The following is a 12,866-nucleotide window of genomic DNA, read 5'->3' as shown; positions in this document are numbered from 1 at the left end:
TGAACAGTGGGCATGATTCAGACCCGCTAGCGATGGTGCCCTAGGGTGCATGCGCACGACGGAGGGAGCTCCGTCGTGCACATGCGCGAGACCCGAATAGCGACGGCCAAGCCGTCGCTATGGGTCTCGCACCAAAGGGGGCGTGCTGTCGATGGTGAGTGACAGCACGCCCCCTTTGGGAACGCCTACCATCTGGGGCCGGCCCCACTGACATCAATAGTGATGTCAGTGGGAGTGATTTTGGCTCTGATAGAGCCAAAAGCACTCCTGGGCTTGTGGCAACGAGACCCTACCGCAGGGTCTCGTCGCAAGCCCGATGGTCGCGATGGTCTTGACCATTGCAACCATCTTTTTGGCCGCGCCCTGATTCAGAGTGAGCGCTCTTGTCAGACAAAAGGGGATAGTTAATGATTTTTGTAAATGACACTTTTAGGTTTTGCTTTGACGTCGATGCATACTATATTTCAGCCACGCCCTAATCCTGCTAAATATCGTTAGACAAAGATCTGCTTGGATAGACAGGGAATAGAAGTGGGCGAGTAGCTTCTCCTGTGCGGTAATATATTCACATTTGCTCAGCTAAAAATATGTTCTTCTGTATCCCACTGTACAACTACTTACACTTACACTAGACAATGTGTCGTCCGATCCGGCAGATCTGAGCGATATAGCGAGCACATCATTCAGTGTGTATAGGGGGACCTCTACTGGGGGCACTGCATCGGCGGAATACTACTGGGGGCACTGCAAAGGGGGGGACTACTACTGGGGGCACTATACTGTATAAAGGGCACTACATAGGGGGCTACTACTGGGGGCACTATATAAGGAGCACTGCATAGGGAGGACCACTACTGGGGGCACTGTATAAGGGGCACTACTGGGGGCTTGCATAAGGGGGACCACTCCTGGGGCACTGCAAAGAGGGGACCACTACTGGGGCCACTGAATAGGGAGGACCACTACAGGGGGCACTGTATAAGGGGCACTGCATAGTGGTGGTCACTACTGGGGGCCTGCATAAGGGGGATCACTACTGGGGGTACTGTATAAAGGGCACTACTGGTAGCCTGCATAAGGGGGACCCCTACTGGGGGCACCGTATAACGGGCACTAATGGGGGCCTGCATAAGGGGGACCACTACTGAGGTCTTGCATAAGGGGGACCACTACTGGGGGCACTGTATAAGGGGCACTACTGGGGGCCTGCATAAGGGGGACCACTACTGGGGGCACTGCATAGGAGGAACTGCATTAAGGTGCATATGGAATGAAAAGGATTGTTCCCAGAGTGACGAGAAAGGGGTGTGTGTCATGTTGACGCCCCATTTTTCAGTAACCATGCCCATTTTTTCGCCGCACGCACATAGGGGGAAAGGGGCTCCATTTTTCAATTTGCCTGGATTCCAAATACCCTAGTTGCGCCACTGGCCACACACATCGGCAGGTGTGTACGCCCTTTTCGGCATCTGGCACCTCGCCAAGTCCCGATGATGACAAGGTTGGTACACACTAGACATTGTCTAGTGGATACCCGGCTTAATACAGAGCTTGTAAAGAGAACAATAAGCCAATATGCAGAGATGTCAGTTGTCCTTAATTAACAAAATCAGTCTGCAGGAAGATTTTTCCCTAGTATTACTTGTCCCTAAAAATGTCCCTAATTTCATCAAAGACGTAAATGCTCTATGATGTACGTTACATGCACTTCTCTTTACTCACGATTATGCTCTGGGCCTTGTAATTTAATTTGTATTTGGTCACTAGCTGTTGTGGCCAGCGTTGCCATATTTGCTCTTTTCCACTTTCTCTGTACCCTCTTCCATGTCTGTCTCCCTTATATCCCTTCTCTCTCTCTCTCTTCCGACGGAATGTACTAAGGTTGCGGTGACCATTCTGCCAGTCACCGCAACCTTACTAATCGCATATGTACTAACTGCGATAAGAGCTGCCCTTTGCGAAGCAGCCGACGCCGCGTGACTGGGTCTCCGTGGGACCCCGCCCCCTTCGAGCCCCAGGAGCTTCCTGCTGGTCACCTGTGCAGGAAGCCCCAGGCTCCTCCTTCCTGCACCCGGAAGAAGATTAGGAGGAGGAGGAGGAGGACCCAGGAGGAGTGTGGGCTGGCGACCCTGGAGAGCAGGTGTGTGGGGGCCAGCGCTGGGCGACGGCGGGGTGACGAAGCGCCGGGAGTGGGGTGCGGTAAGAAGCCCATAGTGCAGACCGGGGCTTAGTACATATGGAAATGTGGTAAGAACACCGTTTTGGGGGTTTTTACCGCTTTTTTCCTTTAGTACATCCCGGCCTATCTCCTTTATCTGGCTCTCCCCATACAGTACCTCTTTTCCGCATTTCATTTCCATTTAGCTGTGAGATTTTTGCGGCGAAAATTAACACACCTATTGCACTCACTTGTATTTAAGATGTATGAATAGCTATATACCTCATGGAGTTTAAAGAACATGCATTTTTGAATTTATATCCACTTTAAGAAAGGTCTGAAAATATGTCACAATGTAGCCTGCAGTTAGAAAACAAAAGCTTCTGTAACCTATTAGTGCAAGTGAAAGAGTGGCTCTGCTGAAATATAATTTTGCCTAATTAAAATCATTACTCTGGGTACTACAGATTACAGAAATAACTTGAAACAGGACTTCTGCCTGAAATCACCTGTTAAAAACTTATACACACACTGCTGCAATTAATTTGCAAGAGCCCATGTTATGGAGAATTGCCTTGGTCGTAGCAGCATTGAACGCAGAGGCAGTGCCTACAAATTGGACTCTATGGGGTTTTTAGAAGTGGAGATGTTGCCCATAGCAACCAATCAGAATGTAGCTATTATCTTCTAAAGGTGCTAGATAAATGATAAGTAGAATCTGATTGGTTGCTATGGGCAACAACTCCACTTCTAAAAACCTTGGAGTATGTCACAGCTGAAGGCATCTATACTGTTTGGCATTTACAATTCTGATTCTTAAGGCTCATACACACTAGACCAGGGATGGGGAACCTCAGGCCCGGGGGCTGTATAAGGCCCCCGGAATCATTTGGTCTGGTCCTGTGAGCTTTTTTATGCTAGCCTCATCTGGATAGCAGGGTGTCTATAATGGCACCCTGCAGCCAGAATCTATACAGCAGTTCCGCCTGGAGCATCCTTAGGATGCTTCAGACGGTCACACCGCTGCCCTTACAGCTCCTCGGAGCATCCTCAGGATTCTCCAGGCATTGCTGTAATCACTGGCGATTGTGGCCCTGCCCCGTGTGGAGTCGCACTGAGGGGGCGTGGCCTGCACCGGGCCCGCTAATAATGTTATATATATCAAAATGGCCCTCAACAGTAAAAAGGTTCCCCACCCCTGCACTAGACGATAAACTGAACGATTTGGACGATAACGATATCGTCCATAGCGTTCATATCCTCTAGTGTGTATGAGTGTTACTGTTAATGATGTACGCTCCCGCAAATCGTTAACGATATCTTTCATCGCCCGAACATGCGGTCCAACCTAACGATCTTGTCAGGAACTGCATGTTCAGGGACAAGGCGGGTGACGTCACTGAACGATATCGTTCAGTGTGTATGCATGATGTCGTTGAGCCGGCTGAAGGGAAAAAACTTAATGATATACCGCTCATGGAGTATATCGTTATGTGTGTACCCGGCTTTAGTTGTCCAAACATTTTTTGAAGTATAAGTGACCAAATGAGGTAACGCTATACTAAATCCTTTACTTCTTAAATTTACCATTTTTATAAATGAGGGAATCCCACTCAATATTAGCCCCAACAATGGTTTTGTGCACCCAGTTACAGACCTGCACTGCTTGCCTGATAAGGGGACTTTGGGCCTGATTCAGACCCACTCGCGAGCGGCTGGCCGCTCGCAAGTGGGTCGATGTTATGGACTGAGCATGCGCACGACGGAGGGAGCTCCGTCGTGCGCATGCGCCAGACGCGACGAGCGAAGGAAGGTCCTTCGCTCGTTGTGTCCGATCAAAGGGGGCGTGCTGTCAATGTTGATTGACAGCACGCCCCCTTTGGTGGGCGTGCCGGGGGCGTGCCTCCCTGACGGGGGCATTCCCACGGGAACGCCTCCCGTCCGAAGCCGGCCCACTGACATCACTAGTGATGTCAGTGGGAGTGATTTTGGCTCTGATAGAGCCAAAATCACTCCGGAGCTTGCGGTTGAAAACCTCAACCGCAGGCTCCGACTCGCAATTTCGATGGTCGCGATGGTCTCGACCATCGCGGCCATCACAATGCACGCTCGTATAGCCTGTGGGTGGTGACCCACAGCTATACGAGCGTCCAGGAGGACGCTCCATGAAAATGGAGCCCGGCCCTCATTCAGAGCGTGCGCTCTGCTCAGAGCGTACGGCTCTGAATGAGGGCCTTTGCCCTTTAGTCATTTATTACCTAGTAAATATTGTAGAGTGAGGTATATGGGTCTGCTCAGGGCAATCTCCAATCCATTTTTCCAGGAATGTTAATTCTGCAGCCATATAATAGACTTTTACATTAGGAAGTGCAAGACGATCTGTGCTGTAATGTTGTAATTTTCATTTTTGGCTTTTAGAAAACACAAGATGTGCTCCATTTATTATAAACTGTGCTCCATTTATTCTTTTAATAAAGAAAATCTGGTGCCCCCTTTATTTTTATAAATATTATTTGTGCCTTTAAAATGCTAATATTTAATGTTGCTTTCATAGTTTCTGTAATATAGGGGGTATATTACCTTTTGTCTTGATCCAACGTAGTCCAGTGGGTTAAAAAACAAAACTGTAGAACTTCCTGATGCAAATGAGTTATCCAGCAAGCCCACCTACTTTATACATGGATAGCCAATCAGGAGTGGTCTGTGAGAGACGTTCGTACTGCCCACCTAGAATGGCAGCAGTTTTTCATACGCTTTAAGATATTGAAGTAATTAGGCATCGGCTGCATCTTTTACCTTCCAAACTGCTGGATAAAAAAAGTCCAGAAGTTTTCATTCCAAAAAAAGGTGGGAACACTGGCATTTAATACATTTCCTCATATGTATTTTGCGTCTGCTCTGTGCACTGTGACATCCTGTCCCTCCTTCTCCCTCCTCTGCCCTCATGTGCCGTGCTGAGAGCACTGGCAGCCATATTTGGTTACCCACCAACAGAGTTATTGAAAAAGAGATAGTGATTTGTAGGGGGCTACCTATGCAAAATGACAATAAGATGCATGCTCAAAAGATACTTAACTTGCAATTTAAACTGTGTGTCTGAGGTTTCAGACAATTTCAAGCACAATTCCTACTTAGTTAGGGACTTTATTTATGAGGAAGCAGCGGGATTGAGGTGAAAATTTAAAACGGAACTCCCAGTCAGTGTAAAGTGTATAAAGCCATAGAAGTTACTCCTGTAAACTGAAGTCTCCAGATATGTATGTAGTGTAGCAGTTTGTTTCAACAGGTAATTTCATGCAGAAGTACCCAGCCTGGGGTGCGGTCATAATACCGACAGTAGGGATTCCGGTGCTCAGAATGTCGGCACTGGAATCCTAACACCTGTAAGAATTCCGCTGGAAAGTATTTGGGTTAGGGGAGGGTTAGTCACTATGGGAGGGTTAGGATTAGGCTGCGGCAGATGGGGGGTTAGCTTTAGGCTGCGGGGAGAGAGGGTTAGGGAGAGGGTTAGGATACCAATCGACAGGTGTCGGTATCCTAACCCTGTCGGGATACTGGTGTCGGGATTCTGACTGCCGTGATCCAACCCCCCAGCCTAATCGTTAGGCAATCTGAGTTTAAAAGGTCTATTTACTAAGCAGTGTTAGGAGACAGAGTGAAAAGTGATAAGAAAGTGATAAGGTGCCAGCCAATCAGCTCCCAACTGTCATCTCACAGGCTGTGTTTGAAAAATGACAGGTTGGGAGCTGATTGGCTGGCACCTTATCCCTTTCTTATCACTTTTCACTCTGTCTCTTAACACTGCTTAGTAAATAGACCCCTAAGTGTAGTTATCCTTTAAAAAAGTGTAAACTTCATTTTTAACCATTACATTACACTTTAAAAGAACAATTCATGATTAAAGTTCAGATACAGTAGCTGTAAATGAAATGATTAGCTAAGGATTATTCACAAATTAATAATACATGGTCTAATTATCAGCAACATTTCAATGCACATCATAAAAAAAGAAACAAGGGTTAAACAGTATCCGAGTGACAGTATGATTATAAATTCTCCACAGTAACTCTGTAAGAAATAGAATGGCATACATTGTTATTCTGGACGAAAGCTCAGACTCCCGGAATCATTCTGCTAGAAAATCTGAGAATGGCAAAGCATCAGGTCACAGATGAGTAAAATACTCTTTGTTCATTTAACAGTTGTGGATGTGCATTTATCCATGGCAAGTTAACCCCAACAATACTATATGTCAGATTGTGTCCAAATGACAATACTGCACGAGACAGCTCAGATAACCTATCATGGTACATTCACTGTGACACCAGCCTGCACATACCACCAAGTGTCTGCTAAGGAAGTCTCACCTGACATATGGACATGTTTAGCAAGTCACATGAAGGACATATGGGGTGGGATGCACCAAAGCCAGAAATACGGTCAAACCTCTGAAAATGCATTTCTCATATGCGCCAAGACCCAGAATGCGATACATTCCAGGACTTGGATACAGTGGGCAACACCATCTTAAGCCTATGGGTTTCTATTCAGACTCCTCCCCTGGGAGGGAAGGACGGCAGAGGGACTTCTTGGTATAGACCCAGAAGTCCCTCACCCACAAAGGGCAGCTCTTACCGAGAGTCTTTGATCATGCATACCGGTGTAATTAACGCCGGCATGCATGCGATGAGTGGCAAGATGCATCGCATGCAAATTGCGATGCGTCATGCATCCCACCCATTTTATTGGTGAATTATTGATAAATAAGACGACTTGTTTTATGTGATATTGGTATCCAATCACACTACCACTTGTAATCGGTGGTAGTGTGATTGGATACCAATATCACATAAAACAAGTCGTCTTATTCATCAATAATTAACAGTAATTAGTTAGACAATGTCTAAATAGACACCAGATGTTAGACAGTTAATAGTTAGACAAGGATAAAAGTTTGACACAGACAAAAGTCAGACACACTAAAGTTAGACATGTAATAAGTTCGACAGGTACAAAAGATCGACAGGGTCAGAAGTTCGACATGAAAAAGATCGACACATAAATGGTAGACACCTTTTTTTTTTTTTTTTTTAAGGATTAGGGTTAGGTTTAGGGTTAGGCACTTACTGGAGGGTTAAGGTTAGGCACTTACCCAGACGGTTAGAGTTAGGCACCAAGGGGAGGGTTAGGGTGAAGATTAGGGCTAAAAAAACAAAAAATAATAATTGTCAACCATTTTTGTGTCTACCATTTTCATGTTGAACTTTTGACCCTGCCGACCTTTTCACATGTCTAACTTTAATGTGTCTAACTTTTGTTTGTATCTAACTTTTTTCCCTGTCTAACTATTGACTGTCTAACATCTGGTGTCTATCTAGTCATTGTCTAACTAATTACTGTCTATCTCTAAAGGTGCATACACACACAACGATTTTTTGAATGATTATCGTTAAACGATATCGTTTAACGATAATCGTTTGAAAAAATCGTTCACTTTCTGAGTGAAACGATGAACGATTATTGTTCATGCGCGTTCACGTTTGTAGTTTGTAGTTCAGGCAGACTTGTCAACTCAACGATTTTCATTAAGTTAATATACAAAAATCGTTTGTAGTTCATAAAAATCGTTCATTACATTTAAATGAACATAGTAAATGAACAACTTTAGTAAACGATTTTAGTTAATTAATTCAAGGAAAAAAATCATTTACTAAAATCGTTCAGTAACTAAATCGTTGTGTGTGTATGCACCTTTATACCACACCCTATTCAAAAAAAAAACCTGAATCACACCAAGTTTGTGGCTTGTTCTTTTTAGGGTGATATAGGAATGAATAACAGAGAATAACCCAGTAACATCTAACGATATCAGTAAGGCACAGTATTAAAATGACTAAACATAAAATAATATCATTATGGGCTTTATATAAAATAATATGTGAGAATATTTGAGAAAGTGAATATTACTAGTTCCCAATACGTTTAGGCATGTCCTTGTTAAGTACATCAATTATTGAATATACGCCTATACTGTAAAGACTGTGTAGTAGGGGTATTTAACATGCAACAATCCAGCTGCTGTGGAACTACACATCCCAGCATGGTCTGCCACAGCTTTAACATGGTCTAAAGAACAAACTGTGCCAGGGAATGCTGGGATGTGTAGTTTCAAAGCAGCTGGAGGGTCGCTTGCGGAATAGTATTTACTGTATACATACTTTGTATTACTGTATATTGCTATAAAATCAAACAACATTAGTCAGCGTTACATTTCAATACTTTAACAATGCGGCTTTAGGACATTCGTTTTCAATGAACTAACTTAAGTAAAACAATCAATTATGCAGTTGAAATAAACAGTCAGCTCGTGGAAATAAAATAAGATGTGAGCACCTACCATTGCTTGTTGTTATGATGTCGAGGCAGCCTAATGCAACATGCACAAAAAGAACAAAACAAAAAGAATACAAACTTAAAAGTCTTTTAACTGCAGAGAACCGAATCAGACACCAAAACGAAACACACGGACGTGGCCAACAGTTTTTCTCCACTGACGACAGATTTGTGAGTGGTACGTTTCAGGGTAGGGATCACAAACATGGACAAACACAACGAAACAGGCAGATGCAACAACTTACAACAGATGCAATCGCTAGAGAAAGGCTAAATAAATACTGCAGTACGGAATGCGTGCTTCTCTATATTGTCCCTCCTTTAAATCTCAAATTATAGTGTCGCTTAAAAATATAGGAAAAGTACTATATAGTAACGCTGGACAAATCTGGCTTAAATGCAGAGTTAACAGCACTATTTACTGTCAACCATTAAATTGCACTAGTAAAATTGTGCCTGACCTGTTGGTATGAGTTCCGGTACATTGCATCTGTTATTAGTATTATTAAATTGGCCTCCATGTGTTACAGCGATGAATACTAATAAGCTGATTCACAGCTATTTCTAAAGTTTAACCTCTCAACTAATTAGAGCTAATCATTGATTGGTTGCTCTAGGTTCCTAGACCTATGTTACCGTAACTCTCTATGTTTTAGGACTGCACTAGAAAAATGTTAATAAAACTTATCCAACAAATGCCAGTAAAAACTGCATATAAAATGTAACAAGTCTCCTTGACAACTGAACTGTACCAGGATTTCTTAGTTAGGAAGCTGAATAGTTGCATAATCAATTATTAGGGGTTTTTTTAGCTGAGAAAAATGTAACAGCCCTTTAAATATTGTGTGTTGATCAGATGTCAGCATTGCTGATATAAATAAATTTTATTCCACTATGTAACAATATAAAACGCAATAAATGGCGGTGAATACTTTTTAGAGCCAATGAAAGTTCCTGAGTATGGCACACCAATCAGTACTTTTAAGTATTAGGCTTTGAAGTCTACTATTATTTCGAAATTCTGCGCTACAAACCCATAAAGCAGCCAAAATGTATGTGTGCCTACGAAACCACCACAGGCAATAACCCTGAGAACAAGCAGAGGCGATAATAAAATGGGCATGAATAGTTGCTGTTTGCTGCCTTTCGGAAATATCCTCCATGCAATTTGTTTGTAGTATGCAAGAGTAGGCGTATATCCCAATAATGTTGTTAGCACCCTAAAATGCATACCTCCCAACTTTTAGGTCCCCCGCAGAGGGACAGTTTGCGCACCGTAGGCTTGACCTGTTTACGTCACTATGGGAGCGTGCCCAGCACTCTCCGAAAATGCTGGGCAGCCCCGAGGCTCTCTGTATACTGGCTCTCCTCCTGCACATACTCCTCCTTGTGCTCCCCCCCAACCGCGGGACACTGCGGCCCGCGGGTGGGACACCGGGACAGTCCCAGAAAAACGGGACTGTCCCGCTGGATGCGGGACAGTTTTGAGGTATGCTATGGAATAAACTCATTTATGTAGTTCTAATGCTGATATTACACCCTCATGCAACTTGTATCTCAGGGAGTGAAGCCCATTGACAGAACAGCCACTAAATGGCAAGATTTCAACTTCTGAAATGGGACACGTCACTTGTTTGCGTGGAACATATATCTCAGGGTGGGAGTTCTAGGGGCAGCCATTTTAATACCACTAAGGGCCAGATTCAATTAGACGCGATAAGACCCGTTTCCGGAATAATCGTTTTTGTGATCATTTAGAATTCACTCAATTCAGTTATCGCATGTGTGATAATTGCATAGACAGAAACCGGAGATAAGTTTTCTTAGAGTAGGTGGAAAGGATGCAAAATCCATATTTTTGGCAAAAAATGTGTGAATTTGTTTCAGAACCCTTTGAACACCCGCCCTAATGATAAATTAGCCTAAAAAAATGTTTTTTTTAAATTAGCTTAAATTAGTCAAAAATTAAATTTCAATTTTGGGTCAAAAAAATATAAAAATAGTGGAAAATGGGTTTAAAATAGTGGGCCTGGTACTTTGGGGGCTGTATGGATGGGACAGGTGTTTTAAACATAGCAGGTGGCTGCAGCAGGTGTGTTTTTAAAATGTTTTAATAGTGCACTTTATAGACACAAAAAGATACTTGAACCCATTTTAATGCAACCATATTTACATCCAGCAGGTATTTTCTAAAACCAATATTGCTTTTTATAATTTTTCAACACTTATGCAAATACGCAGATAACCACCAACTGACACAATTTAAGAGTCCAAAATACTTTTATGACGGCCATTAATACACTTCTATATTGATTTCCTGTCAGTTAGGCTTTTTTTTGGGTACAGTTGATTTCCCAAAATGTGGAGAAATGTTCGTCGGTTTCGCCATGAAAAATGTGTTTTTGCCTGTTTTGCAATAGGATTTGGCAATAAAACGGGAGTGCGCATTGCCGGAATAGGCGAAAATATTGCAGCAAAAACGGCGCTAAGTACGATAAATTCACCGACGATAGTTGATCGATTTTACGTGGCTGATTGAATCCGGCACTATGTCCTATTACTGGAACAAGGAAGAGTATACAGTATCTTATTAATTAATCTCGGTTACGTCAACAATTTTCTTGATTATTCTTATATTACATTTGCAATTTAAGGAAAATAGACGTTCACTATAGCAGAAGTACCTCAGCAATTTTATGACGATGGGCCTGATTCAGCATTGTACCCAATGGTTTGCGTACAACTCCAATGGTGGCTGATCGGCGCATGCGCCGGCTCTGTATTGCACATGTGCCGATTGATGTCTGCCACAGCGGTCACAGTGGGACAGCAACGGCCAGCGTCCCAGAACAGAGGGGTGTGTCAGCCTCGTTTTTTGGCCCTGCCCAGGGCAGTGTCTGCGTTTCCAGAAGCCAGCAGGAGGCGTAACACAAGACGCCTGCTGCCGCATTAGCACAATTTTGCCGCTGCGTACAAAGTTGTGATTAGCGCACAACCCTAAATAAGGCGCTAGGCCCAATGTTGCAACAATGCAGATGGCAAATCCTGGTGAAGAAGGGAATAATATATATATTTGCTGTTCTCCTTTAAGTGTATGCTCAGTAAGAGGGGTGCAATTGCCAAACAATCTATTCTCAGAGTGGGAACACTTCCACAACAACAATAACACTGCTGTGCTTTTTAAAGATATTTACAGGAATCATGAACAATGAATAAATAATACTTTATTGATCATAGCTGAAATTGACTATATGGGAGGAGAAAAATATAAACCTTTCAAATGAACACTTTGCATTATGTAACAGATGGAATTGCCAGTGCTTTTAGCTTGCTGCAGTTTCTATTTTAGGCTAAAATCCTCTTCATTGCAAAAATGGCCGCATTATGTTGGCAAGCTATGCACCCTCAGTACTTAATGCTAAGTGGTGAGGCTAGGGGGATGATGCCAGGTAACCGGTCCTAAATTAGCAGCCAGAAAAATGTATATTCATATAATGGGGTTTGTTCTGGGTCGGGAGCAAGTCCGAATTTGGACGGATCCTGCGGATATCTGCAAACTGTGCACGCGTCGCAGAAAGCAACAGTAGCCAACGCATACGCGCATGGACGGAGAATGAAAAGATGGACGGTGTGATGCGATTAGTGACAGCCCACGTTATCTGTAAAATCTTTCTTTAAGTGGAAAGTGGGCGGCGACCATGCAGTCGCACAGAACTGATTAGTCTGGTGGGGGTGTCATGGTCGTGCTGCAGCCTCCGTGCTCATTCAGGGGTGTGGACTTTAGATGGGAATTCTGATTCAGATGGATCCTTGGTACACAACATTGGGAGGGTGCAAGTCCTGATACTAGTGATGACGGCTGTGGCTGCAGAAACACAGATATTCGGAATACAAGGTAGTGTTCATTCTTTCACCCTGCACCTGTCACAATCCGTGCAGTTCCTCTTTCCTGCCTGGGGTGTCACTGTCTACTCTGGTGCCTCTAGCACACTCAGCTGATACCACAAACTGTTGAGATACAGACCAGAGTGTGCTAGAAGCACCAGAGCAGAGAGCGACACCCCAGCCAGGAAAGAGGAACTGCACGGGTTGTGAAAGGTGCTGGGTGCTAGAATGAACAGTACATGGGTGCATACACGCATTACCATGAAGTAGTAGGGATGGCCATTGGTGGGATGCCCATCGATGGGACCGTCGGTGGATACCATCGATGGCACACAAACCATCTGTTGTGAACCTTAGATGACCATCGCTGCTAAAGGGATGCCGGGCTGCGGGACAATCTAAAACGGGGACGGGGCTTACCGGCCACCGG

General features: G+C 43.9%; 1 protein-coding gene across 3 annotated transcripts in view; it reads right to left on the bottom strand.

The window, feature by feature from the left end:
• Positions 1-12,866, bottom strand: part of PPP2R2C (protein phosphatase 2 regulatory subunit Bgamma) — a 198,000-nt gene that overhangs the window by 124,288 nt on the left and 60,846 nt on the right. For 2 of the 3 annotated variants that reach the window (XM_088463594.1, XM_088463596.1), the window contains one exon: positions 8,556-8,585. The exons of the other annotated variant lie outside the window; for it this stretch is intronic. In XM_088463594.1, the coding sequence (XP_088319720.1) occupies positions 8,556-8,585 (30 nt within the window). The remainder of the gene's footprint in view (positions 1-8,555; positions 8,586-12,866) is intronic. 3 annotated transcript variants of the gene reach the window in all.

The sequence above is a fragment of the Taudactylus pleione genome, unplaced genomic scaffold, assembly GCF_031769625.1.
Source record: "Taudactylus pleione unplaced genomic scaffold, aTauple2 ptg001408l, whole genome shotgun sequence".
Taxonomy (NCBI): Eukaryota; Metazoa; Chordata; class Amphibia; order Anura; family Myobatrachidae; genus Taudactylus; species Taudactylus pleione.
Note: the sequence above shows the minus strand (reverse complement) of the source record. Positions and strands in the feature narration are given on the sequence as shown.